Source organism: Geotrypetes seraphini, chromosome 11 (genome assembly GCF_902459505.1).
Source record: "Geotrypetes seraphini chromosome 11, aGeoSer1.1, whole genome shotgun sequence".
Lineage (NCBI taxonomy): Eukaryota > Metazoa > Chordata > Amphibia > Gymnophiona > Dermophiidae > Geotrypetes > Geotrypetes seraphini.
Window position 1 is genome coordinate 112682854 of NC_047094.1, and position 26859 is coordinate 112709712.

At 40.8% G+C, this 26859-nt stretch overlaps 1 protein-coding gene across 7 annotated transcripts in view; it reads left to right on the plus strand.

Annotated features, from left to right (window-relative positions):
* The window catches only part of ZMYND8 (zinc finger MYND-type containing 8), a 191582-nt gene that overhangs the window by 103287 nt on the left and 61436 nt on the right, over nt 1-26859 (plus strand). For all 7 annotated transcript variants that reach the window (XM_033963697.1, XM_033963695.1, XM_033963693.1 and 4 more), the window contains 4 exons: nt 4461-4538; nt 5867-5982; nt 9613-10094; nt 25444-25584. In XM_033963697.1, coding sequence (XP_033819588.1) covers nt 4461-4538; nt 5867-5982; nt 9613-10094; nt 25444-25584 — 817 coding nt within the window. The remainder of the gene's footprint in view (nt 1-4460; nt 4539-5866; nt 5983-9612; nt 10095-25443; nt 25585-26859) is intronic.

The following is a 26859-nucleotide window of genomic DNA, read 5'->3' on the forward strand; positions in this document are numbered from 1 at the left end:
CTTGTGCTCAAGAAGGCTCACTGTACACAGGTTGGCACCTGGTGCATAGATGGTACATATTGTGAAACTGTGATATAATTATGCTTTTCTTCTGATTCATTCAGTAAATAATTCAGACCAGAGCCCATTAGCCACAGTAGATTTGGTTTGCATGGCTCATCTTGCTAGCAACAAATCAATCGGCCTTTCTGGAAAGCCAACCCAGCCTCCTGACCCAACAAGGAGGTTAACTGCTATATCCCAATCTCATTTCTCTTGCACAAAATATGGCAATTGAGAGGCAGATAATCTGTTGACTACCTGACTCGTAAGATAACCTCATGACCACTTAGAAAAATCTCAGCTATGGAATTGTAGCTATCAAAATGGACTTGCATTGCACCCTAGTAAGAAGCCTACTTCTAAAGCTGATATTCCCATTTACTATCTTAAATCTGCCAGACACTGTTTTAAAAATCTAATTCTGTGAGCCTCAACTTGTCTATTATTGCTGCCTTCCATGCACACACAGAAAGCCGATCTGTATGTGTCCACTTTTTTTTTTTTTTTAATAGGTTCATGAGAGGGTTGATGCACAACCTCCCATGGCATCTAAAGATAATGCATATCTAGCTTTTAGAATCCCTTTGCATCACTGGGACAGGCTTCCTGGATAATTGTATTCATGATTTCTACTACTTCCATGTACACTCTATTCTTCATATTTGCGGGTTTATGATTTGCAGATTCGGTTATTCGCAAGTTTCTACCACCTGCCTCCCGGACCCCTCCACAGCTTACCTTTAAAGCCCTGTTGGTCTAGTGGTGAAGCAGGTCAGGAGCGATCTTCCTACGCTTCTGCTCTATGCAGATCTGCTATCAAAAATGGCTGCCTCAAGTTCCTGCATCGGTCTCATGAGTTCCTGTAGTCTCGTAAGATTGATGCGAGAATTTGAGGCTGCCATTTTTGATAGTGTATCATGTAGGAAGATCACTCCTGCCCTGCTTCATTGCTAGACCACTAGCTATGTAGGGGTCCAGGAGGCATGGGGGAGTCAGGGTGGGGGCCCTAAAGTTATTCACATTAAAAAGAAAAAACAAATTACGAGGGAGCTGTGCCCCTCCATGAATATGAACAAAGACCTATATACCATGAGCAAACTAGGCAGGAACCATGAGGTTGACTTAGATAGGTTCCATGCTGTTTACCCCCAAGAATAATTACAAAGGGCTGCTGAAAAGTTCTCAGCCCAACCAACAAACTTGGGACAGCTTCTGTCGAGGGCTATATCCTTAGTCAAGCAATTTTTTCCACTTTTCTTGTTTTGTATTCTCCTGATGGAATGAAAAAAGTGGAAAATCACTGGACTCAATGCGTAGCCCTCGATGAAAACTGCTCCAGTTTTGCTGGTTGAGCTGAGAACTTTCAGCAGCCTCTTGTAGTGAATTTCATTTTCAAGGGCTCAGACAGCTGTTTAGAGGAGCCCATAGCTTGTGAAAGCAAGCTGAGAGGTTAGAAGTGTCGACCATGAAATCATTTTCACCCGACTGAAAGTTTAGTAAGTCACTGAGAGGAAAAAGTCTTAGCCACCATTAAGATTTGTTCCAGTTAATGATAACAAATTGCATAAAATTGGACATGCAAAAACAACAGATTGGCAGTAAAACAATCTTAATCATAGCCTATATTGATTTGGACCTTATTAATAGCTTTTAAAAAAAATGTATGTATTACCGTAATCAACTGGAAGGTGTATAATCTTTTGCACCTAATAGATACCAATACAAAAGAAAGCAGAAAAATACTATAAATAACACACTTCTACTTGTGATTAGAAACAAAACAGGTGCGTACTTGTATCACAAACACTAATTACATCCCGTTACTAACTACATCACTTGCCCAGAGAAGCAGAGCAACCAAAAAAATGAAAAATGAGGAGGGAAAAAGCCTCAGAGCCCAACCTTCACCCTACACCTACAGAAAGAGATGACAGGTATAGCAGGGTAAAAAAACCCTCATAAGCCTAAAAAAAACCCCTCCTCATATTGGTGCTCTTTGCAATGCAAGTAAATCCACTGAAACTTCAAAGGTTAACAAATAAAAGACTTTTTTTTTTTGCAACTGCCATATTCACTTAATTATTTTAGTCTGGAAGAAGCAACAAATAGTTACTATGCGTTAATTAATTTTATTTATTTATTAAAAAAATTTATATACCGCATAAAACTATGCGGTTTACATATCACATACATAAAATCTTACGTTCCCTGTAATTTCCACATATAACATAGACATAACTAACATCATTATCATCCCCCGATATAAAATGTCAATATATCAAGTCAAATCAGATTTTTACAATTAAGGAAGCAAAAAAAAAACAACAACATTAGATCAATTGATCCATTCCATGGTAAATGACAAAACCAATCAGAATAATAGGCAAAACAAATCAAATTCAAACAATTCTGAAATGCAAATAAGCTTTAAGTCATACATTACTGTCAGAATATTCTGAAGAAGATATTTTCAGATGGATTAAACAGCATAGAAGAGCATTAGCAAATAATTGTGTTTTCAGCATTTTCTTAAAATGTATTCTTCTGTTAACATTTTCAGAAGTTTATTTATGTTTAACTTTGACCGGGATGTATAAACCTTTGCACACAGTATATCTCTGCAAATTGAATGATAGAAAGATGAGGTTTGTTGCATTTGAATTAGCATCCTCTTTATTACTTAGCCAGCTGAATAACTCAATTTCTAAGACTTGGTCCTTTTTCTTGAATTATGTATAGGATGCCCGGTCTCAGCAGCCGCTTAAGTGGCTTTTAAGAATCGCACACCCCGCCTAACCACCCCCTTGTCTCAGGCACCGTTTAGAAAATTGTGTTGCTGCTGAGCTGATCATGGCAAGAGAATCTCCCTGCCACGATCAGCTGAACAGCAGTGGCAGGGAACCCCGAAACCCCCGACCCTCCCCCCCGACTGTCCGCGGAAAGAGGAGTGCACAATTCCTCCTGCTGCCACCCCATCAAGAAAAATCCTCTGGCCACCTGATGCCCCCCCCCTTTCCAGGGCCCCTCATCCACCTGGCATCCCCCTTAACAGGAAGATCATCCTCTCCCCCCGGTACCTTTTAAAATGAAGGTCCAGCTAGAGGGAGGCATACATCCTCCAGCTGGCAGGCCTGCCCCTGCAAAATGGTGGACCTTCCCGGTGCATTCTGAGATGCACCAGGGAGGAAACTAAGGCCCTGATAGCTCAGATGCCTAAGGTCCCTCCTATAGGGGGGGTGGGGCTTTAGGCACCTGGGCCAACCGGAGTCTTAGGCCTCTTTTCCAGTGCATTCTGGGATGCACTGGGAGTGGCCTAAGACTTTGATTGGCTAGATAGCCTTAGGGATCTGGCCAAGCAGAGTCTTAGGCTACTCCCACTATATCCCAGAATGCACTGGGAAGGAGACATAAGACTCCAGTTGACCCAGGTGCCTAAAGTCCCTCCTATGGGGGGCCTTAGGCCCGTCCTTGGTGCATCTCAGGATACATCGGTAAGGGGAAAGTCCACCATTCTGAAGAGGTGGGCTTGCCGGCTGGAATAGGCATCCCGCCGGTTGGCCTTGCTGATAAAGTTAAGGGGGGAGGGTTTGGGGGGGGAGGTTTCAGGAGTTCATGTGTTCAGGGGGATGCCAGTTGGAGTGAGTGGGTATCCCTTCTGCTGGTAGGGGGGGGGATTTGGGGGTGCCAGTAAGAGGGAGAGGGCATCCCTTCTGTTGGTGGGGAGGGAGTTGGGGTGCCGGCAGGAGGGAGAGGGCATCGGGTGTTCCCTGCTGTGGCCACTCAACTGATTGCGGCAGGGAGATTTCCTTACTATCAGTTAAGTGGCCATGTTTATTTGAGATTCTTAGGGCTGCTTAAGCTTGCCTAAGGCCAGTTCTGGGTGAAACCACGCCCAACCTTGGGCGAGCTTAAGCGTCCCTAGGCTCCTCCCTGTACCCACAACAGATGTCTACAGTTTAGGTGGCCTGTCTCAGGTGGGGGGCAGGGGGTTAAGAAAATGTGTGTCCCGATTGACTTGTTAGACAGTGATAGCATGCCTACTGCTGCTTACAATTGGGATGCTGTTCATAGAATTTGCCCCAAAATGAACACATCTTGCAGGACAGCATTTAAGGGTCATTTATTGGTGAGCACACAATAATGATGTTATTGAATGTTTTCTGTTTTAGAGCTTATAGGAATGAAATAGGCCTTGTAACACCTAGATCTTTTCTAGACTTGTTGGTATATCAAGTTTTAATAAATAATAAAATGCAAAAGGTGTAATAATGGCATTATTGTGCCCTTTTAGTAAATGACCTCCTTTTGTGACACATCTAGCTCTAATTTTTATCTTAAGTATTATGGTATAAATGATCATGTTCTTTAACAAAAATTTAAAGCTCTTTTTTTTAAAAAATAGCCTATTTTTATCGTAGATGAATGAAATTGAAGTGTGTCCAGAATGTTATTTAGCTGCTTGCCAAAAAAGAGAAAACTGGTTTTGTGAACCTTGTGTAAGTGACATGTTTCTTTCAATTTTAAAATCAAAATATGTTTAGATAAAAGTTTCATGCTGTAACTACATGCTAGAAAAGCACGTTAAATGTCTTTTTTTAGCAAGTAATAGTTGTGCTAGTTCTTTTGAGTTATGAGCACAATTGGAGTTTGCTCTAGTTCAGGGGTGTCAAAGTCCCTCCTCGAGGGCCGCAAACCAGTCGGGTTTTCAGGACTTCCCCAATGAATATGCATGAGATCTATTAGCGTACAATGAAAGCAGTGTATGCAAATAGATCTCATGCATATTCATTGGGGAAATCCTGAAAATCCGACTGGTTTGCGGCCCTCGAGGAAGGACTTTGACACCCCTGCTCTAGTTGGTCTTGGACACTATTGAACTCCATTTGTAGCTGTGCTGAGTTGTTCTCATTTAATTTCCCCTTCAATCAGTTATAGCAATAACCTTTATGTTGAGAAATTATTACTATGACTAATCATTTTCATAACGCTCCTAGACATATGTGCAGGCACTTTCTCTGTCCTTAGTGGGCTCATGATCGAAATACAGACTGTGGTTTCCAACCCAACACAAGTGTTTTCCAGCCAGTTTGTGGGTCCTGCCCAATTGCACGATGGCTTGGATTCCCTCCTAAGGGTCCCAGGGTCCTCAGCATCAGATGAGTTAAGGACCAAATTTTGAGTCTGTGAATCAATAGAGGTCTTTGCCTTAGTAGTATGTCTCTTGTCAGCTATAAAGCAATTGAGCAGCTTAACTTTTTTTAAAACTATGATTAGGCTTATTTGAGTTGCAGTTGGAGGTTGGTGTTCCATACACAGATTAGTGGGGAGTCTGAACTATGCTGGGTGAAGGGGAGGGAGTTTGAGCTTTGCTGCTTTGAGGGGAGGGAGTGCTGGGCTGCATGGTGGATGAGGTGAGAGGAATGGCGGACACCACACGCATTCAGGGTTAAAGGCTGTTGGCATCTTCATTCACATATAGCCAGGACAGATTTTTAAAGGCCTCTTTCTTGTGAAAGTGGTAAGGAGTAATATTCTGCAGGCGGCCACCTTCTAAGGATGTGTCCTTGGCAGTGCTGACATGAATAACGCAGCACTCTGGATTGGCCAATAGCTTCCCCTCCCCACATACACTCTTTTTCTGACATTTATTCTGTATTTAGTTTGGTTTTGTGGCTGAACTTTGATGCCTTTGTCAGTCATAATCTAAAAAGGAAATTGTATCTCTGGCAGCATTGCTTAATTATAAAAATAAAAAACTGAATTGCTTTGAATTCTCACTGATTTTACTCTCTCAGAGTTTCTATAATGTGCTTATTCTCCACAGAGCAATCCTCACCCTTTGGTTTGGGCTAAACTAAAAGGATTTCCATTCTGGCCTGCTAAAGCACTGAGGGATAAAGATGGGCAGGTTGATGCTCGCTTCTTTGGACAACATGACAGGTGAGAATTTTAACCAAGGTGCATTTAAGACTTATTTGCTGTGTATTTCAAGAGCTACAACACTAGATCACTAAGGAAGGTGCTATTTTACGCCAAAACATTCGCCGTGTTGGGTCCGTTTTGGTTGACATATCTCTTTATGAATAAATGTTGATTTGCAGTTTTGAATCCTGAGTGGAGGACAAAATGGAAATTGAACAAAACTGCAGTAAATGTTGCCGGCTTTCTTCTGAACCACCTTCTTTCTGGTATTGGAGAAATCGGCTGCATGAGCTGGGAAGCTTGCTTGGCCTCTTCTCGCCGCAGGAGCAGAGAATTTGTAAACACCTGGACTTCCTATTTGAACATTTTGTCCCTTATGAGTCTGAATAGACTTCAATTTTATTCTGCCATCCCTGTTTGACATCTATCCTCTTTGCAATGTATTACTTCTGTTTGTTGGGGTGTGTGGGGGGAGGGGGTTTCTGTGGGGAAGGGAGGGTTGTTGATTGGCAGTGGCCGTAGAGGACCTAAGAGTCTAGTCCTCCATGGTGGTTTGATTCTATTGTTAATATTCTTATATGCTGCTGTTGTTTCTGCTATGATCTCTGTTTAATAAAAAGATTTACCATAAAACTGCAGTAAAAATAAGATGAACAAAAGACAAAGAAAGGTACTGCAGACCAATGCACAAGATGCAGGCAAAGTTTATTTAGAACAAACAAACGGACCACTAGAGTATGGGACCCAACACAGTCTGTGTTTCAAACTACACGTCTTCTTCAGGGGCCCCCAAAAAGTGATAGTGACAAGGGTCATGCAACAAATGCCTGATCTGTGTATTGTATTCGTAGGCGGTGTTGACGTACTGCATCTTGCCGTACTTTGCCTGCATCTTGCGCATTGGTCTGTAGTACCTTTCTTTGTCTTTTGACTCCTGAGTGGAAGCATCTGTCTTTCCTGTTTTGTTTGATTTGATTCTACGTGGAGATTGTTTCCTGTTTTTGTTTGTAGGTTTGCAAAACAGCTAAACATAGAAGTGCTGACGTCTTTATTTGGATGCTGCTTGGTTTATACTATTAATTTTTTCAACATACGAGATGTGATTAAAAAAAAAAAAATGGTGAATTCTGCTACCGAGCGCCATCCTATGGAAAGGCAGGGATCTTCAATACAGGAAGTGGTACATTCAACCTTAGTAACAGTGTTTGACAAGTTTTGACTTGTTTGGCACAGTCAGTTAGAGATGCCCAAGAGCTACAGTTGAGAGAAGGTGTGCGTTTTAAAGTGTGCCGTACATGGATCACGAACAATGCATTATCATGAAATTTTATTTCAAACTGCAAAAAAGTGATAAAGAAACACACAAAATATTAAAATTTGTTTATGGTGATGCTGCAGTGACCATGAAGACAATTTACAAGTGGTTTGAGCAATTTTGTAATGGTTGTGAATTGGTTGAAGACGAGGAGCGATCGGGATGTCCTTTAACATCAAAAGCCCAAGAGAATGTTGAAAGAGTAAGCGAAATGATTTGATCAAACAGGCGATTGACGAAATTTTTTTTATTTTTTTTTTTAATATATGTTTATTAGAGGAACAAAGCACAGGAGAAATATACAGCGATCAAGCTGGAAACATCACAATAGAAACAGCATACAGATGAACAATACTACCAGGCAAAGAATCAAACAATCAAACAAAGATAGCTTCTAGGCAAAGTCCAATTTTTATACAGAAATCCCCCCCCCCGTACCCCTCCAGGATCTGAACATCTCTTATGGTTCTGTTCAAAACATTGTAATGACAGATTTGAACATGAAAATGACCTGGGCAAATGGTTTAATCCTCCATCATGAGAACTCTCCCTGTCGCATACTGTTTCTGGTACAGCAATTTCTGTTAAATGAAAACATTATGGTGTGTCCTCTCACACCTTATTCACAGGATCTGGTGCCATGTGACTTCTGACTCTTCCCCAATGTCAAAATGACCATGAAAGGTAAATATTTTGAATCGATTCAGGACATGGACGCAGCCCCGACAGCTCAACTAAAGACACAAAAGAGGACTTCCAGAACTGCTTCAGAAAGGGGCAATGACAATGGGATAAGTGTGTTGGAAGCGAGGGAGAGTATTTTTTTTTTGGGGGGGGGGCATTACTAGCAATGTGTCTCTTACTGTAATTTCTTTTTATTTAAACATTTACCATATTTTTTGAGCCCACCTCGTACATTTTGCAAAATGGTGGCTCCCACTCTGCATATTAACATGCACTGCTGCAGGTATTTTAGAAAGTGGAGCCTGGAGTTAGCATGCCCCGACTTGGGCATCTCAGTTTCGATAATTATGTTCTTTATAAAATGAACTGTTAAGGCTCAAATACAATAGGTCAAAACAATTTGGAGTCCTCAGATAAACTTCCCAGATGTAGGGGAACCTATTAATGCTGCTTGTATTTTGAGGTATGTGTAGTATTTTCATGTTATGCTACTGTTTGGTGCTCTGTGTTTTAAAAAATCCTTAGGGCTGTGGCTAAGGAAGCTGGTGTAGAAATGTAAATCAGAATATTTGCATGAACTGATACAATTAGAGGGATGATAAATAGTTTAACCTGGCTTATTTGCTGAGCCTTTTAACACCTGAAAATGTAAAGTTCTATGTAGTAACAGTTTTTTCTAATTTTTGGATGGTTAGTACATAGACCTCTTAATCTGTTGCAAAAATTGCTATTGCAAAATTTACTCCTACTAAGGTTCGCTAATGGATTTAGTGCATGTTAATGATGGTACCGTAACAGTTGAGTGCAGGACAAAAGCGCTCCGACAAAGGCGCGCCGACAATTGCGCCCAGGACGTATGCGTGCTACCGGTCCCGCTGGTTTAAAGCCTTACCATTAGCGGTATGGGGGAAACCCCCAGTACATGTGCAAGTCCTCACGCTCCCGTTGGGGGGAAACCCCCCCCCCCCCAAGTACACTGAAAACCTCCATTTTCCTTTAAGTTTTGGGTGGTTGGGAGTTTTTCAGTGTAGTGGGGGTGGTGGGGTTCCCTCCACACCACCCTCCCAAAGGGAGCATGAGGACTTGTAATTGGGGTTCCCCCCTCACAGCGCTAACGGTAAGTGTTTAAAGCGGCAGGACCAGCAGCGCGCATCCATCCTGCGCGCAGTTGTTGGTGTGCCTTTGTCGGCACACCAAAGTCCGGCGCACTTTGGGCCATCGTTAATGTGCACTAAATGCCGTGCAGCTCTTTCCGTACCTATGAACTGCCGGGCACTTAAGAAACAGTAATTCGTCAGTGCAAACTAAATCCATTAGTACAGTTTAGTCCAGGGGTAGGGAACTCCGGTCCTCGAGAGCCGTATTCCAGTTGGGTTTTCAGGATTTCCCCAATGAATATGCATGAGATCTGTTTGCATGCACTGCTTTCAATGCATATTCATTGGGGACATCCTGAAAACCCGACTGGAATACGGCTCTCGAGGACCGGAGTTCCCTACCCCTGGTTTAGTAAAAGGACCCCTAAATTATTTAAAAAGGGTAGATTTTACCTTGGTTAAATTAAAAAAAAAAAAAAAGAAAAAAAAGGCAAAAGTCGAGATGTATTTCAAGGTTCCCATTTACTTTCTTGAACCGTTTTGTTTCCACAGGGCCTGGGTTCCAATGAACAACTGCTACCTCATGTCAAAAGAAATTCCCTTTTCTGTGAAAAAGACGAAAAGCATCTTCAACAGTGCCATGCAGGAGATGGAGGTTTATGTGGAAAACATTCGCAGGAAGTTTGGCGTCTTTAACTATGCGTCTTTCCGAACTCCCTACACGCCTAACAACCAGTTTCAGATGTTACTGGATCCTGCAAATCCAGGCACTGGAGCTGTAAAGATCGACAAGCAAGAAAAAATCAAGCTGAACTTTGACATGACAGCGTCGCCGAAGATCTTAATGAGCAAACCTATGCTGAGCAGTAGCAGCGGGAGTCGAATCTCTTTAACTGATATACCAAGGTCGCCGATGAGTACAAATTCATCCGTTCACACTGGATCTGACGGTGAACAGGATGCCGAGAAAAAGGCAACCTCCAGTCACTTAAGTGCAAGTGACGAGTCCATGGACTTTATTGACAAGAATACAGGTAAACATCTGTGGAAAAACGGTTGTCATTGAACCAAGAATCAGAAAGCAAAGCTACTTTTAACCCTTTCAGGACCAAGGGACATATTTGTCCCATAACTTTAAAATCCTATCAATTTTGATTGGGATAGTCTACAGTTCTAAATTTGATATGTACGGATTCCATATGATACTACCTTTATGTAAACAAACTGGTTCCAACATTCATTCATTAGCGTCGTTGCCAGATTGACGAGAAGATTCACTTGCCACACTGTCCATAAGCCAGAAGTTTGATTAAAAAAAAAAAAAAAAATGATATTTCACAAAAAAAATCAATTTTTTGGCATCTGCAAGCCCTTTTTACCATAAAAATGTCGTCAAAACCACAAAAATTGGCCTACGATCCTTATGGTCCTGAAAGGGTTAATAACATTTGGGTTTTTTTTTTAATTTCAGTAGCTTAGGTGATGGATATACTTCGTGGTTTTATTTTTGCAATTGGATAGATGAAAGTAATGTTTTTACATAACTCTGAAATGATACACTGCATTATGATCTAATCTGACTTTCGTCCATAGAAGTTTGCTACTGGGTGGGAGGGGAGCTGGAAGAAATGGGTCTCTAGGATCTGAATTGGCCACTCTTTGAGACAGGATGCTGAGCTTGAAGGACTTTTTGATCTGACCCAACGTGATTTCTATGTTCTCAAAATTTGCTCTTCCATGTTGGCAAAACATTAGGGCTCCTTTTGCAAAGGTGCGCTAGCGTTTTTAGTGCACGCACAGGATTAGCGCGCACTAGCTGAAAAATTACCGCCTGCTTAAAAGGAGGCGGTAGCGGCTAGCATGTGCGGCATTTTAGCACGCCTTTGTAAAAGGAGCCACACTGTACTTTTCATTGCTAACATTTGCATATTTTTCATCGGAGGAAAGCTAATCATAAACTACATTAAGTTAGTCCAATAAAAAGGTATTATATATTTTTTTCCTTTGTTTTATTTCTACATATTATCTTGAAGAGTGGACTAACATGGCCACCACACCATTTTATTAAAGTGTAAGGAATTGCAAGATGTTAGTAAATGGTCATTCTTCTAAGGTTTAAGAATGGTATATGGAAGCTGAAACCAGCTGATATGGTCTCTTCATTTTGATTATTCCCTGTGAATAAGAAAAGTCTTTAATTTCCCAGTGAAGAATAAGGGCTCGATGGGGGTTTCAGGAGAGAAGTGACTTAATGCTAAAATGTTCAGTATGACATTTTGTGCAGGTATTTTGTAATGCTTTTTACGTGTGTGAATTTTTTCGTGTAGAAAATAGCTGTTAAAAAGATTTTGCATGGATGCATGAAGGCCCTCTTTTACAAAACCGTGCAGCCAAGTGCCGCCCGGCAAATGCTCCGACGCCCATTCAGTTGCTATGGCTGTTGGAGGATTTACATTTTGTTAAAGAGGGTGGAAGTGACTTAATGCTAAAATGGACAGTGTGACATTTTTGGGAGGTATTTTATAATGCTTTTTTCAGTGTGTAAATCATGTTTTACACTTAGAAAGGAGCTGTTAAAAATTTTTTTGCCTGGGTGCATGATGTGATTGTATCTGCTTTAAAGCAGTCTGCTTATAGGTGCTTTCTGGGTTTTGTAGTTTGGGCAGATCAGGGTCTGGTCCCTGATGTGCATAAATATTTAATGCACTATCATTGATCACCTGAAGTCTCAAAATCAGGTGCCCGGAGCAGCTGTTGATTGTTTCCCACCATAAACCAAGATAAGTTATTACAGTTTTTTTTCTATACAGATTTGGTTTATTGTATGCTCTGTACTGGTTTTGGTGGGTGAGACTGTGAACCACTATGATGGTCTCTCTGCACAGCTACTCCATGATTTTTGTTCACTGGGATAAAGTTGTGGGTCTGAGTGTTCACTTTGTATAAGTTATATTCATGGATTGAATATATTTTGAGACTTATAAAATATTTTCAGGTGATCAATGATAGTGCATATATTACATATCACCTTTGATAATTTGATTACCCTCGTTTTTTTGAGAGACATAAATATTTAATAAAATATGGAGAGTAAATGCATCTTCAAAGCAGGTGTAAATTTGTGCGAGAGCATTTGTGTGTAGACACCTGTTTCTTAAACGCACAAGGGCATTTTGTGGCCTGTATAAAATAAGCATTTAAAAAAAAATTTAGGTGCCCAGTTTGAAATCACCCCTCAGTTTAAAATGTTGTAGAGAAATGACTACTATATTGTTTGACAGGTGTGCTCAAGTGTGCACATTTTTGGGTAAATGTATGTTGGTCTTAGGCATACAATTTTAACTTTTTATGGTTCATCTTTGAACAATAAAATCAATCATATAAACAAAACAACATCACAACAGTTCTAACTCCCTTATAAACCCCCCTTCTCCAAAAACCTACCCTCCATACCTCCCCTAACACTTTTTATGGTAACAGGTTCTGTTATGAGTTGCACATTATCTATATGGTACACCTTTAAGGAATTAATACCAAAACAAGCTCCCAATGTCTACTAAACTAGGAACACATAAGAAGAAAACAGTAAACAGTCAATATTCCTGCAATAGAGACCTCCTGCAAGCCACGGGGATATATCCATTCCCAGATAGACTGAAATCAAAGGTGGCCTAAGGTTCATACTCTTATAGCCTTTAGCCAATCTTCTTCCCATAATACCAAGTCTACACCCTCTCCTGGCACAGATAAATGTTCAATAACCAGACTACACATGGCTTCACAGACCTCCCTGAAAACTGTTAAGGGTCAGGCTACGTGCCTGTGGGGAGATACTCTGAAGCTTTTTAAGTACACAACAAAATTTGTGATAGCTTTTGTTCTTGTATATAATAAACTTATGTAGGTTTATGCTCCTGAAATTTTATACAAAATCAAAGATAGTGAGCTGCCATGACGCAAATTTATGCAAAAACAGTTCCTTAACGATGCAGAATAGAAATGCATAAAGACCTTTCCAGGCCATTTGCCTCAGATGATTTTTCCAAATATAACTCGGGTGTAGATAACTTTTTTTTTTTTTTTTAATGTAGTTGTTCATAGCAAGCTTACACATGTAAGTTTTTTTTTTTCTACTTGCTTGGCTCATTTACATTCAAGTTCTGGTAGGATTATTGTGCAAAAAAATAAAAAAATCAGTTGTGTTTGGAATTTGGTGCACTTTAACAGATCAGCATTGGCCTCTGCTCACTCAACTAAGGGGACTTTTTACTAAACTGCAGTAAAAAGTGGTCTCGGTGCACCCTTAGTTGAGGAAGGGCTATAGCTCACTAGCTGAGCTGCTGTCTCTGCACCCAGAGGTTGTGAGATCAAATCCCGGTGCTGCTCTTTGTGAGGGTAAGTCACTTACGGTAATCCTCCAGTGCCCACTGCTTTGAATGTCAGCTTTGAAATGCCAAAGCGACAAAAAGACAGTATACAAGTCCCCATTCCCTTTCAACAAGCCTAATATCCTGTTTTCAACGATGGCCAACCCAGGCCACAAGTACCAGGCAGAAACCCAAAGAGTAGCAGCATTCCAGAGCTCAGATTGTGATGTCATAATGCCTCATTCCACCAATGCCTAAGAGCCAACCTCAGCAGTGATGTCACAATGACTTGATTGTTCTATACTTGGCTCACATAAGAATGTAAGAATTGGCATACTGGGACAGACTGAAGGTGTGGCTCAGTGTTTGAGCTGCTGCCTCTGCACCCAGAAGTTGTGAAATCAAATCCCAGTGTTGCTCCTTGTGACCCTGGGCAAGTCACTTAATCCTCTAATGCCCACTGCTTTGAATGTCAGCTTTGAAATGCCAAAGACAGTATATAAGTTCCCATTCCCTTTCATCAAGCCCAGTATCCTGTTTCCAACTGTGGCCAACCCAGGTCACAAGTACCTGGTAGAAACCCAAAGAGTAGCAGCATTCCAGAGCTGAGATTGTGATGTCATGCTTTGAATGTCAGCTTTGAAATGCCAAAGCGACAAAAAGGCAGTTTTTCCTGTTCACTAAAGCCATTTTTACACTTATTTTCTCTGTTTTTGTATTATTGGGTATGCAGTATGCACTAATGTTGTCATAGTTATTACATTACATTAGAGATTTCTATTCCGTCATTGCCTTGCGGTTCAAGGCGGATTACAAAAGAATTACAAAAAACGTATTACAAGAAGAAGATATCTGGTCATTTCTAGAGGAGATAAAGAGTAGATGAGGTTGCTTTGGGGAATCTGAAAGGTATTGGGAAGTGGGAAGGAACTAGCGGTATTAAGTCGTTTGCAGGAATTTCTTGAAAAGTAGCGTCTTTACTTTTGTTTTGAATGTTTTGTAGTCTGGGGTCGTAATTAGTAGATTGGAGATTTGGTTGTCGAGTTTTAGCACTTAACAACCTGTAGGCAGTAAGGGCTCATGTAGTTAATCCTGTGTTAACCAACTAGTGTACTTTAATGGGATGTGCTGTTTAGCGCAGGTACACCGACTCTCGACCTCAGGGGTAGGGAACTCCGGTCCTCGAGAGCCGTATGCCAGTCGGGTTTTCAGGATTTCCCCAATGAATATGCATTGAAAGCAGTGCATGCAAATAGATCTCATGCATATTAATTTGGGAAATCCTAAAAACCCAACTGGAATACGGCTCTCGAGGACTGGAGTTCCCTACCTCTGCTCTACCTTATGACCTGCTGCCTCCCCAAAAAACCCAAATAGTTTGTAGGGCCCGGATTAGTGCATGCTAATTTGGCATTTACAACAGGATACTTGAGCACAGTGAACCGTTTTAAGTTGTGTTAGGTTCATGTTAGCACTTAAGGCTCCTTTTACAAAGCCGCGCTAGCGGTTTAACGCACGTAATAGTGCGCGCTAAACCGCCGGCCGCACTGGCCGCTACCGCCTCCTCTTGAGCAGGCGGTAGTTTTTCAGCCAGTGCGGGGGTTAGCGCGTGATGAAACGTCGTGCGTGTTAAACCCGCTAACGTGCCTTTGTAAAAGGAGCCCTTAATGTAGCGCAGGGGTGCCCAATAGGTCGATCGCGATCGACGGGTAGCTCGCCAAGGCAAAGTGAGTCGATCACCCAGGACTCACTTTGCCTTGGCGATCTATCGGGCTGATCAGTCTTCCTCTCCCCGACGTCAATTCTGCCGTCGGAGAGGAAGTTCGGGCCAGCCAATCGCTGCCTGGCTGGGCGGAACTTCCTCTCCGATGGCAGAATTGACTTCGGGGAGAGGAATGCTGGTCGGCCCGAAGCAGGCAGAGCATGGGTCGTCGTCGTTGTCGTCGGCTTTGGGGCCTGTTATCCATTGGTGGCGGTTTGGGTCCTGTTCCCCGATGGCAACGGCAGTGGCAGTGGCTTGGGGAAGGGCAGGGAGAAAGAAAGAAAGGGGGCAGGCAGGGAGACAGAAGGAAAGAAGAGAAACAGAAAAAAAGAAAGGGGGCATGAAGAGAGAAAGAAAGAAAGGTCAGGGAGAGAGGAAGAAAAAGTTGGGGGAGGGAATGAGATTTGGAGGAGAGGAAGCATACAGGCTGAAAGAAGGGAAGAAAGATTGGATGCACAGTGAGAAGAAGAAAGTGCAACCAGAGACTCATGAAATCACCAGACAAGGTAGGAAAAATGATTTTATTTTAAATTTAGTGATCAAAATGTGTCTGAATTTATATCTGCTGTCTATATTTTACAATATGGTCCCCTTTTACTAAACCGCAATAGTGGTTTTTAGCACGGGGAACCTATGAGCGTCGAGAGCAGCGCTGGGCATTCAGCACAGCTCCCTGCGCTAAAAACTGCTATTGTGGTTTAGTAAAAAGGGAGGGGTTAGGGTTTATTTTTGTTTGTTTGTTTGGTTGGTTTGTTTGGTTGTTTATTTTTGTATGGTTGTTACTGAGGTGACAGTGCATAGAGTCATCTGCTTTGACCTCTTTGAAAAAACCCCGGAATAGGAATGATAATTAACAATTCTATGCGTACAGTGTGCGTTGTGTTTTATTTAAATTTTATTGTTGGTAGATCATTTTGACTTGGTCATTTTAAAAGTAGCTCGCGAGTCAAAAAAGTGTGGGTACCCCTGATGTAGCATAATAAAATTATCCTTAAGCAAGTCTTTGTTTTTGCTGCTTTAACTAAGATATACTTGGTAAATAAATAAACTGTTCAAAGCGTTATTGGTTTTGTTTTGTTTTTTGCTTAAGTAGGGTCCTTAGATTCCAGGGGTTTGGGATCTTATATGGGAGAACACTTGAGTTGTTTTTAAGTTTCTAGGAGATAGTCTTTCTGTCTGTATTTCATTACGAATTATTCATACAGGATTATTCAGGATTAAGGCACTTCTAATTTAAGAGCAGATGGAATGGTCTTCCACGCCAGGTGGTCGAGGCCAGTAGCGTGCTCGACTTCAAGAGACGATGAGACAGACAGATGGGGTTGCTACAGAGTTATGCTTAAAAGATGGATTCTCAAGGGAGGGAGGGTTCTTGAGTGGGCAGACTTGTTCGGCCGCCGGCCCATTTCTGCCGTCATACTCTATGTTTCTATGGAGTGTATACCTCTAGGTATTTTACTAGAAGCCCTAGATATATATGGGTCAGTTAATTAAAAGAATCCCAGAAAATGCCAATTTAGTTCATAGGGCTTATTTTTCTTAAGAATATACCCTAAGTCAGATTGGGCAGCAACCTCAATCTCTTTAAAATGTACTCATGTATTTTGGTTCTGTTCAAAAATAAAATGTTTTGGCAAGATGGAAAGATTATTAGGACAGTCAATCCCTTTTTTGCCAGCAAGTTTGCCTTTGGATAAATACCTCGTATGAGGCATTTAAATACAGAACCAGAGCGACTATCTTTTGCTGCAGAAGGCAGGGGCACTTGGTAAAAAGACTTTACTTAGTATTTGGCTAAGTAAGAATGTGCCTTCATTTTGGGCATGTTGACATTGATTTCTTGCATTAATGTTGTCAGAGGAAAGAAATGTCAAGACCATTATTAAAAGGAAAAAAAAATCATATCTGTTTGGGGAGGTTATTTGCAGAACAAAGGAAAGGGAACACTAAACCCACATAAAATTCAACAGAAAGAGAACAAGTGGGACGTGGGATAGAACACGTTAGCCTTGAGACAATCTTTTATTTCTATAAACTTAAAATAAAATACATGTAGAAACACATGAATAGAAAGCCCTATAAACGTAATGTCCTTGTTGTGGAAGGATCCTTTCAAGGACATTATGTTTATAGGATTTTTTTATTCATGCGTTTCTACATGTATTTTATTTTAAGTTTATAGAAATAAAAGATTGTTTGTCTCAAGGTTGACGTGTTCTATCCCATTACCCACTGGGGAGGTTATATACAATCATTAGTGTATGGAGCATGCATTCTAATTCTTAATTCATTTTTATAACCAGATTTTGGATTCAGGGGGGGGGGGTTGAGACTCCCAGGGTATTCTATTTGTAGTGCGAGTGTGGTGTTTTTTCTTTTTGTGGAGGTGATGGTAGGGTTATTGTAATGTAGGGCATATGTAGAGTGGAGGTAGTGTTTAGATATGGTTAAGTATTTGAACCAAGTGGACTATATGACTGGGGAGTATTACATTACATTAGGGATTTCTATTCCGCCATTACCTTGCGGTTCAAGGCAGATTACAAAAGAGTTATCGAATATGTATTACAAAAGATATCTGGTCGTTTTCAAGGAAAATACAGAGTAGAGCTGGTTGTTTTGAGGTTGAGGGTTTAGTGAGAAGAAGGAATTAAACTTGCTGTGTTAAGTCTTTATCAGGGACTTCTTGAAAAGTATGCTCTTTATTTCTTTTCTACATGTTTTGTAGTCTGGGGACGCTATCAGTAGATTGGAGATTTGGTTGTCCAGTTTAGTTGCTTGGGTGGCTTATGAGGCCATCATATAGTCTTTTCCGTTTATCTTCTTTGATTGGGGGGGGGGGGGTGAATGGAGTGTGAATTGTCCTATGTCTGTTTGAGGTGGTTTGTATGAGGCGGTTGTTAGGTAGGTTGGGCTTTCTCCGTATAAAGTTTTCAATAGTAGACAATAGAATTTAAGTTGTATTTTTGCTGGAATTGGAAGCCAATGCGAGTTGAGGTATGCTTCTGTAATGTGGTTGTGTTTCTTCAATGAGTAGATGAGTCTCAGTGCTGTGTTTTGAATTGCTTGTAGTTGTTTTGTTATTGTTGCAGGGCAGGGGAGATAGAGGATATTACAGTAGTCTAGTAGGCCTAGTATTAGGGACTGTACTATGAGCTGGAATTGTGTTTTCTCGAAGAATATAAGAGTTCAACTTCTCCAAGAGTATAAGAGTACAACTCCCAAAGTTGTGATCTAATATCTCTTGTAGCTGTTTAGTGTTGATATCGGTAGTTGCCAGTTGCAACTATAAGTTAACCCCATCCCTAGAACTAACCCCAGCTCAATGCTGGCATTAGCGTCTAGCATGCAGGGCAATTTAGCGCGCGCTATTCCACGCGTTAATGGCCTAACGCGGCTTAGTAAAAGGAGCCCTATGTTTCATTACTGTTGGTCGTTTGAGAATTATTTGCTGCCTGTGTTTGATTTCTCAGTGGATTTTATCATATTACATGTTCAGGTTTACCAGCAACAATGACTAGTGTTTTTTCCTAAACTGATATGTTATCTAGGAAAATGGAGAATGTGGAACTTTTTTTTTCTCGTTTTCTGAAGCTTAGCCATGCGTACTCTGCACCAGATTTTAGGTTTGGACTGAAATGAAAAGGAAGAAAATTGTCACAAAATGACATCTAATTATCAAAGCAGTGATTTTTGTTTTCCATAGGACAAAATTTCATTTAATGTGGTGTCTTATATACCGCTAAATCTCACAAAAGATTCAAAGTGGTTTAGAAAACAATTAAATTGACTTAAGTAATGGCCCAAAATCTAATCAGGTACTTTGAATTTCCCTCTCTGTCCCAACGGGTTCACAGTCTTAACTGTAGTACCTATGAAAGAAATAATTACTTCCGTTTACCTATATAGAGAGAAGGAAGAGGGAAAAGATAATACAATAAATCCAATATTATAGGTGTATAAAAGGCATATCGGAAGGAAAAACCTCAATATCAAAGAACCTGAAAGAAAAATCCTAAAAATAAAAGCAGGAAAAAAATAGCAAAGTTAAACAAGCCCAACAAAAAGAAAGCAATAAGAAATTTAAAAATAAACCCCAGTCAGTCATTCTCACCACCCTCAGTCTCACTCAGCTTCTAATTCCATGTCCCCAGTCGAGCCAGGCTAGCCCGGGACAGTAAAAATGACCCCTGCTGCTTCAATTTCAAGTTTCAAGTTTATTAAAAAGCTTTTTAAACCGCTTACTCAAATTTTTAAGTGGTGTACAATGTAAAATTACATAAAGACGTATTAAAACATAAAAACAGAGGAAAACTGGATAAAATCCATGGAACATATTAATACAACATTGAATAGATAACAGTAGGTAAGTGGGGAGGAACTACAATCAATAAAAGAAAAGTGTAACATAAAAGGAAAGTACAGTAGGTTAGGGAAAAACAACATTTGATTGATTATAATTCTTAACATTATAAAATATTGTCCTTAACAGGACAGTTATTAACCTAATGCATCCTGGAACAGAAATGTTTTTAATTTAATTTTAAATTGTTTTAAATCAAGTTCGCTGCGGATATAATTCGGCAGTGAGTTCCAGAGAGTAAGAGCAGTAACTGCAAAGTTGTTAGAACGCAAAGTGTTAATCAGTTTTAGAGAAGGTATATTGAGGAGATTTTGAGATGCTGAACGGAGGCTTTTTACTGTGATATAAGAAATTAGGAGTCTATTTATGAAGTCTGGTTGATTATTTAGTTTTGTAGTGAATGTTAAAAGAAGAATTTTATAGCTGATTCTGTGTTCAACTGGTAACCAGTGTGCATTAATCAGAAGCGGTGAAACATGATCGTATTTCCTTGCACCACAAATGATCTTTATAGCTGTGTTTTAAACTAACTGCAGTCTTCTGATTTCCTTTTTTGTGATGCCCTTATACAATGCATTGCAGTAGTCTATGCAGGAAATTACCAGAGAATAAATCAGTGTATTCAAGGAAGCTGGTTTTAGTAGTTTAGCAAGGGAGAGAATCATTCTGAGACGATAGAAACACTTCTGAATAACTGTACTAATGTGAAGATGATAAGAAAATTTATTATCAAAGGTAACTCCTAATAGTTTTAAAGAGGGTACAATTTTAATAGGAAGCAAATCTAGTTTCAGAGGAGCTCGAAGAGTTGTCCATCTTTAAGGGGAAAGTTCATGAGTTTGGATTTGTTGATATTGAGAGACAGTTTATTGGAGTCTAACCAAGATTTAATCTTCCCTAATTTCTGATTAATGGAAGCTACCTCTTCCATACTGGTAAGATCGATGGGATGGATAAGTTGCACATCGTCCGCGTACGCGAACGTGGTAAAGCCAATAGATTGGCCCACTGTTAGAAGGGGTGACAGAAAGATGTTGAAAAGTAGTGGGGACAGAATGGATCCTTGCGGTATTCCATAGCTGGTGGAAAAAGATTCTGACGAGGAGCCGTTGAAAGCGACCTTTGATGATCTGTCAGTAAAGTAAGAGACGAACCAATCCATTACCTGATCGGATAGACCAATTTCATGGAGTCGCGCTAAAAGCAAACTGTGATCTATAGTGTCAAACGCAGTGGAAAGGTCTAGAGAGATGAGCAGTATGGAATGGTGATGATCAAGGTGGTATAATATTTTAGTGGTAAGTCCGAGCAGAGAGAATTCTGTAGAATGATCGTGATGAAAGCCGGTTTGGTTGGGATGAAGTATATTAGTTTTCTCGACAAAGTCTGAGATATGATGAAAAGCTATTTTTTCAGTGAGTTTTGCCATGAATGGTATGTTAGCTATTGGACGGTAATTAGTCAAGTCCTGAGTGCTAATATTCTGGTCTTTAATGATTGGATAGACTATTGATTGCTTCCATATCTTTGGCAAGGATCTGGTTGTTAGACTTGAGTTTACCAAATCTTGGATGTAAGAACCAAAAATAGAAAAAAATCGTTTTAATAAGAAAGGGGGGATGACCTCTGTACTAGTCCCTTTTAGGTTGAGTGAAGTAATACATCTTTGCAGTTCCTCCAAACTAGGAAGGGCAAAACGAGAGCATTTTGAGTAGGATAGGTTAAAGTGATTATTAGAGTCTGTGTAGTCTACCGAGTGACCAGAGGTAACCATAATCAAAAAATTGTCTCTAATTTCCCTGCTCCTGAAAGGCTGGAACCAAATGCTGCAGCTCCACCAGCCCACTCCGAGATGGCAGAAAGAAGAGAAGTGTTCCGTCCTCCCATGGGACTCCAGAAGAAGTCGTGGGCTGGGAGCTGGGTGTAAGAGGCATTCTCTGTGCCATTAGGGCAGTGCCACTGCAGCATCAGCCATAAATGCTGGTTCATTTGAGATGGTTTGGTAGATGGACCCCCTTTTTGGATTGTAGATCACACTTCTGAGTCCCTCCGTGCTAATGTTTTGAACCAGCCGATAGAATCCCCAGAAAGAGCAGCAGTGAGGAGAGATGAAAGAAAACACAGTTCCTTCAGAACCTGGCACACTTTTTCTCCTCGTCGCAAGTTATTCTGCACCAGTGGGTGGGTCTTAAAGAAGTCCCTCCTTGCTGCTGTGTTGAAGCAGCCGATAGAATCCCCTGGAAGACTTATCAACTTTTATTTGATATACTCGTAATGCAAAGTCAAGAATATATCTAAGCAGTTTACAAATTTTGTAAAACAGGCAAAATCTTGCATTAATAATAAAGTGAAGCTGTGTGTGAGGAGACAGTGTTAGGTGAGGTTTGCTAGAAGATTCTAGAGTGAATCATTCTCTTGTTTTTCAAGATTGAGGTGTTTTTAGGTTGAAACAATTTCTATTGATGCAAACAACAGAGTAAGTAAAACAATGGAACACAGGGGAGACAGGGGAGATATGATTCAGACGTTCAAATACTTGAAGGGTATTAATGTAGAACAAAATCTTTTCCAGAGAAAGGAAAATGGTAAAACCAGAGGACATAATTTGAGGTTGAGGGGTGGTAGATTCAGGGGCAATGTTAGGAAATTCTACTTTACGGAGAGGGTAGTGGATGCCTGGAATGCACTCCCGAGAGAGGTGGTGGAGAGTAAAACGGTGACTGAGTTCAAAGAAGCGTGGGATGAACACAGAAGATTTAGAATCAGAAAATAATATTAAATATTGAACTAGGCCAGTTACTGGGCAGATTTGCACGGTCGGTGTCTGTGTATGGCCGTTTGATGGAGGATGGGCAGGGGAGTGTTTCAATGGCTGGGAGGATGTAGATGGGCTGGAGTAAGTCTTAACAGAGATTTCGGCAGTTGGAACCCAAGCACAGTACCGGGTAAAGCTTTGGATTCTTGCCCAGAAATAGCTAAGAAGAAAAAAAAAAAAATTTAAATTGAATCAGATTGGGCAGACTGGATGGACCATTCGGGTCTTTATCTGCTGTCATCTACTATGTTACTATGTCACAAAGAGTTCACATCACAAACAATAATGCATCGTACTCAACACTATATCAAGCATTAACGGGAAAAGAGTAACAGCAACAATCCTCCCCCCCTCAATTCTACTCATGGCAAGTGAGACCAGAGTAAACGGAATGGCACTCCGAGGCCCTGGACTCTGATGAGCCCTGAAGAAGCCACTCCACCTCCCTTCCCCCACTCATCCTCAAAGAATATACCCATGACTAAGTGCCAGAACCGTATGAAACACCCCCATCCCCTTCCCAATACCCCCATCCCCTCATGGTACTCTCCACCCTGTCCCCCCCCATATCTCACCATTGCTCTGGTTTAGCAGAAGCTTTTAGGTAGTGGTCTTTTTCTCAGTAAAAATATCTTTAGTAAACAAGCTTGAATTATTTTTCCCCAGAATGGAAAACTTAATTCATATATGACCAATGCCTAAAGTTTATAGAGGACAGTTGTGCTTGTAAGTAGTCATTTGTGCACAAGTGATGAGGGAAAGGGTGCTTACTTGTAGAGGAATACAGGAGCGTGCTAGGTTTTCTGTACAGGGAGAAGAAGCATTCCTTTCCAAATGTACATGTAACCTATATGCGTGGGAAGCCCAAGAGATTTTTTTTTGTTTGTTTCTCGTGTCGTGTGCAGCATCTTTTGTGTGGCTAGGCTTCATTTTTTGGGGGGGAACAATGTCATTAAGAGGGCACCCAATTATCTTGAGAATGGGGGGGGGGGAAAACCCCCATACAAAATGTATTTTTTTTTCTGCTTGTTTTTATTTGATAACCTACAGTGACATAGGATATGTCACTGACATTTCCTGTGTCACTGCAAACAGTCTTTTTATCCACCAGCGTTTATATCTGCTCAGAAACACTTCCTGTTGACTTAGTTTATGAGAGTTGGGGTTTGGCAGAATGCTTGATGGTGGAGGTGTGCTCACCACTCTAACCAGCAAATCCACCTTCTCTGAGGCATTATTAGCCTTTCTCCAATGACAGCAGACAAATGTTGATGGCTGCATTTCCCTGCTGTGTATGGAGAACTCCTGTTAAAGGTAAGCAGCTCTGCTTTCTAACTAAGGCTTCCTTTGTTCCTTCTATCATGTATGCACATTTATAAATCTAGAATCCCAAAGAGAATGCAATCCACAATGCTAAGTTGGTCTGTTAATCCACCACTGAATCAGATAAAGATAGTGGAACAGACAAGAACAAACTTTAAAGACCATCGGTTGGAAAATGTCCAATAACGAACCAGACGTAGCAATATTAGCAAATGTCGGATCATTTTGGCATCATCACAGGTCCGGAGAATCATATGTTTTTCAAGAAAAATTATAAAGTCCAAAACTCATCTTCCAAGTTACTAGATTCATGTGTAAATATATTTTCAAATCGTTAGGAATGTCAAAGAAAACAAAAATCCAAAACTTGCCATATGTAGGTTTTTGGTCTCGGGAAATTCAAGCAGTCGCCATATAGGCTTTTAATCTTGAGCAGTATGAGCATTGTTTCGCTAATAAAGCTGCATCAGGGAAGCCAGTCATGTTTGAATGCAGCGAGCTGTTGAATCGTTTGGTTTCCCTGAAGTTTGGATTGAACTGAGTGTTTTATAGTCTGAGTGCGTTCTATTTACACTAATCCAAGATCCTCTCCAGGGTCAGGGTCTCTGGGTTTCGTTTTTTTTAAAGAAAGAAATTAAAGTTTATTTAAAATTTGTTTAATCGCCCTATCATATATTCAAGGCGATGTACAATTCTAAAAATATTTTATAACAGTACACAGGGGAACAAAAAGTTCATATAACAAATACATGACTTTCAAAACAGACAGGACTAGTAGGGTAAATAGGATAGAAATACAATAATTGGAGGCAGATGAGACAATCGAGGAAAATTACAAGAGGAGGGATTTTTGTTTTGTTTTTTTAAAAAGGATGGATTTTGCTTTGGTTTTGGTGTTTTTACGATGTCTAGCAGTCAAATACATCTTTAAAAAGAAAACTTTTTAACCGACTCTTAAATCTACCAACGTTTCTTTCTTCCCTTAAGTAGATTGGCAAGGAATTCCACAATTGGGGGGCCACGACGGAAAAAAATATATTGTCTTTGTGTATTAATGGTTTTAAGTGATGGAACAGTTAGCAAGTGTTGGTCATTAGATCGAAGAGTTCTAGTGGAAGCGTAGGGAATTAGAATCCTGTCGCTAAAAGCTGGAGCCTTATGGAGTTGGGCCTTAAATGATAACAGACATATTTTGTAAATTATTCTATGCGATACTGGGAGCCAATGAGATTTTTAAAGAAGTGGCAACAAAAACAAAAAACTGTGGATACAAATGTTCTGGAGATAATTTATTATATACTGACATATAAAAACATGAAAATTCAATGAAAAAAGTACAATGATAAAAAATACAGTGGTAAAAATCCAAACGGACCCTACACGGTCCGTGTTTCAGCGAACACGCCTTCCTCAGGGGTTCAATTGTTTGCAAACTCACATATAAAGAATTGGACTGAAAACAGCCTATTGTCTTTAAACATGTGAGCAAAGAACACCGCTGAAGTAGCAAAAAAACGCTAAGAAGTGGCAAGACATGGTCGAACTTTTTTGCATTCATGATAATTTTAATAGAGGTGTTTTGAATTAGTAGTGAGCCATTGATGTATTTGCTCAAGTTTCTTGGTAATTGATATTGATTCAACAGTCTATGGCAGTTGAGTTACTTGGGGCATTTTAAACTCTGCGCTGCAATTTTATACTTTGTGCATTTTTTCTGAATATATATAAAAAACTGTCATTCTGTGCTTTTTAGCTTCTCCGGCATCCACAAAGACAGGCCAGACAGGAAGTGTATCAGGAAGCCCCAAGCCATTCTCTCCTCAAGCCTCAACACCTGTTGGTGCCAAGCAGGAGCGAACTCCGATCACTGGAAGCATCCTGAATCTTAACCTTGGTGAGTGTTACTCTTTGGAAGTTTGTCGTCTTTGCGTACATTAAGTTAAACTTGTCATTGTGAGTGCTAAGAGGGCTGTTCCAAAGCTATCTAATGCCCTAAGCAACTGTGTCCCCTCTCATGTCCAGTGTCTCTCTTTCCCTTCCCTACATATCCCCTTCCTCCCCTTAGTACAGCCTCTATCTTGCCTCTTCTGTGCTGAACCTTGCTCTATACTAGTACTACTACTGTGTTTCTCCGAAAATAAGCCCTACCCCTGAAAATAAGCCCTAGTCGCCGGCAGCAGCGCTTCCCCCCACCCCCGCCGCATGCCCTCCGCCGACCCTTCCATCCCTCCCTCCCATCTGAACCCTGACCGCGAGACCGAAATACCTGGTAACAAATGGCAGCACAGGCTGCATCACGGCCTGCCCTTCTCACGCCCGGCCGTTTGGTGCCGCGTTGCTGATGACATCATCAGTGATGTGGCAGAGCAATGCCCGGAAGTGAGAAGGGCAGGCTGCGGTGCTGCTGACGCTGCTGTTTGTTTCCAGGTATTTCGGGTCGGGGTTTGGATGGGAGGGAGAGAAGAAAGGGTTAGCGGAGGGGGGGGCAAAGTGGGGAGGGGGATGGGAGGGATAAAAAGATGCTGCACAGGGGGATGGAAGGGAGGGAGGAATAGAAGCTGCAAGGGTTCTGCAGCACAGGGGGATGGGAGGGAGGGGGGAAGAAAGATACTGCACAAGGGGATGGGTGAGAAGGGAGGAAAAGTAACACAAACATTATAAAAGGTTTAAAAAGTCAAGTACATTCCTAGGAAACAAAATGATAAAATAATTTAAAACAAATACACAGAAAATATATTATCTAGACTATGGGCCCCTTTTACAAAGCCATAGTAGAGGTTTCTACCACGGGCCGGCAAGGTAAATGTTCTAAAGCTCATAGGCAGCGTAATTCATCAACAAGACCAAAATCCTCAACTAAAACTGCAGATGCGTGTAACTAGGAACTATGTGGAACTTGGTAGCATTACCATGGCCAAGTTTTATAGATAACCTTTCCTGTACAAACTGGCTCAAAGTGAAAGGTCCAGATAACAGGTGTTCTATTTTTAACACAAGTGAAATAGGTTAGAGCAATGGTCTCAAACTCACGGCCTAGGGGCCATATGCAGCCCGCCAGGTGCTATTTTGAGGCCCTCGGTATGTTTATCATAATCGCAAAAGTAAAATAAAACAGTTTCTTGATTGTATGTGTCTTTAGCTATAAATGGCAATATTATTATTAAGACTT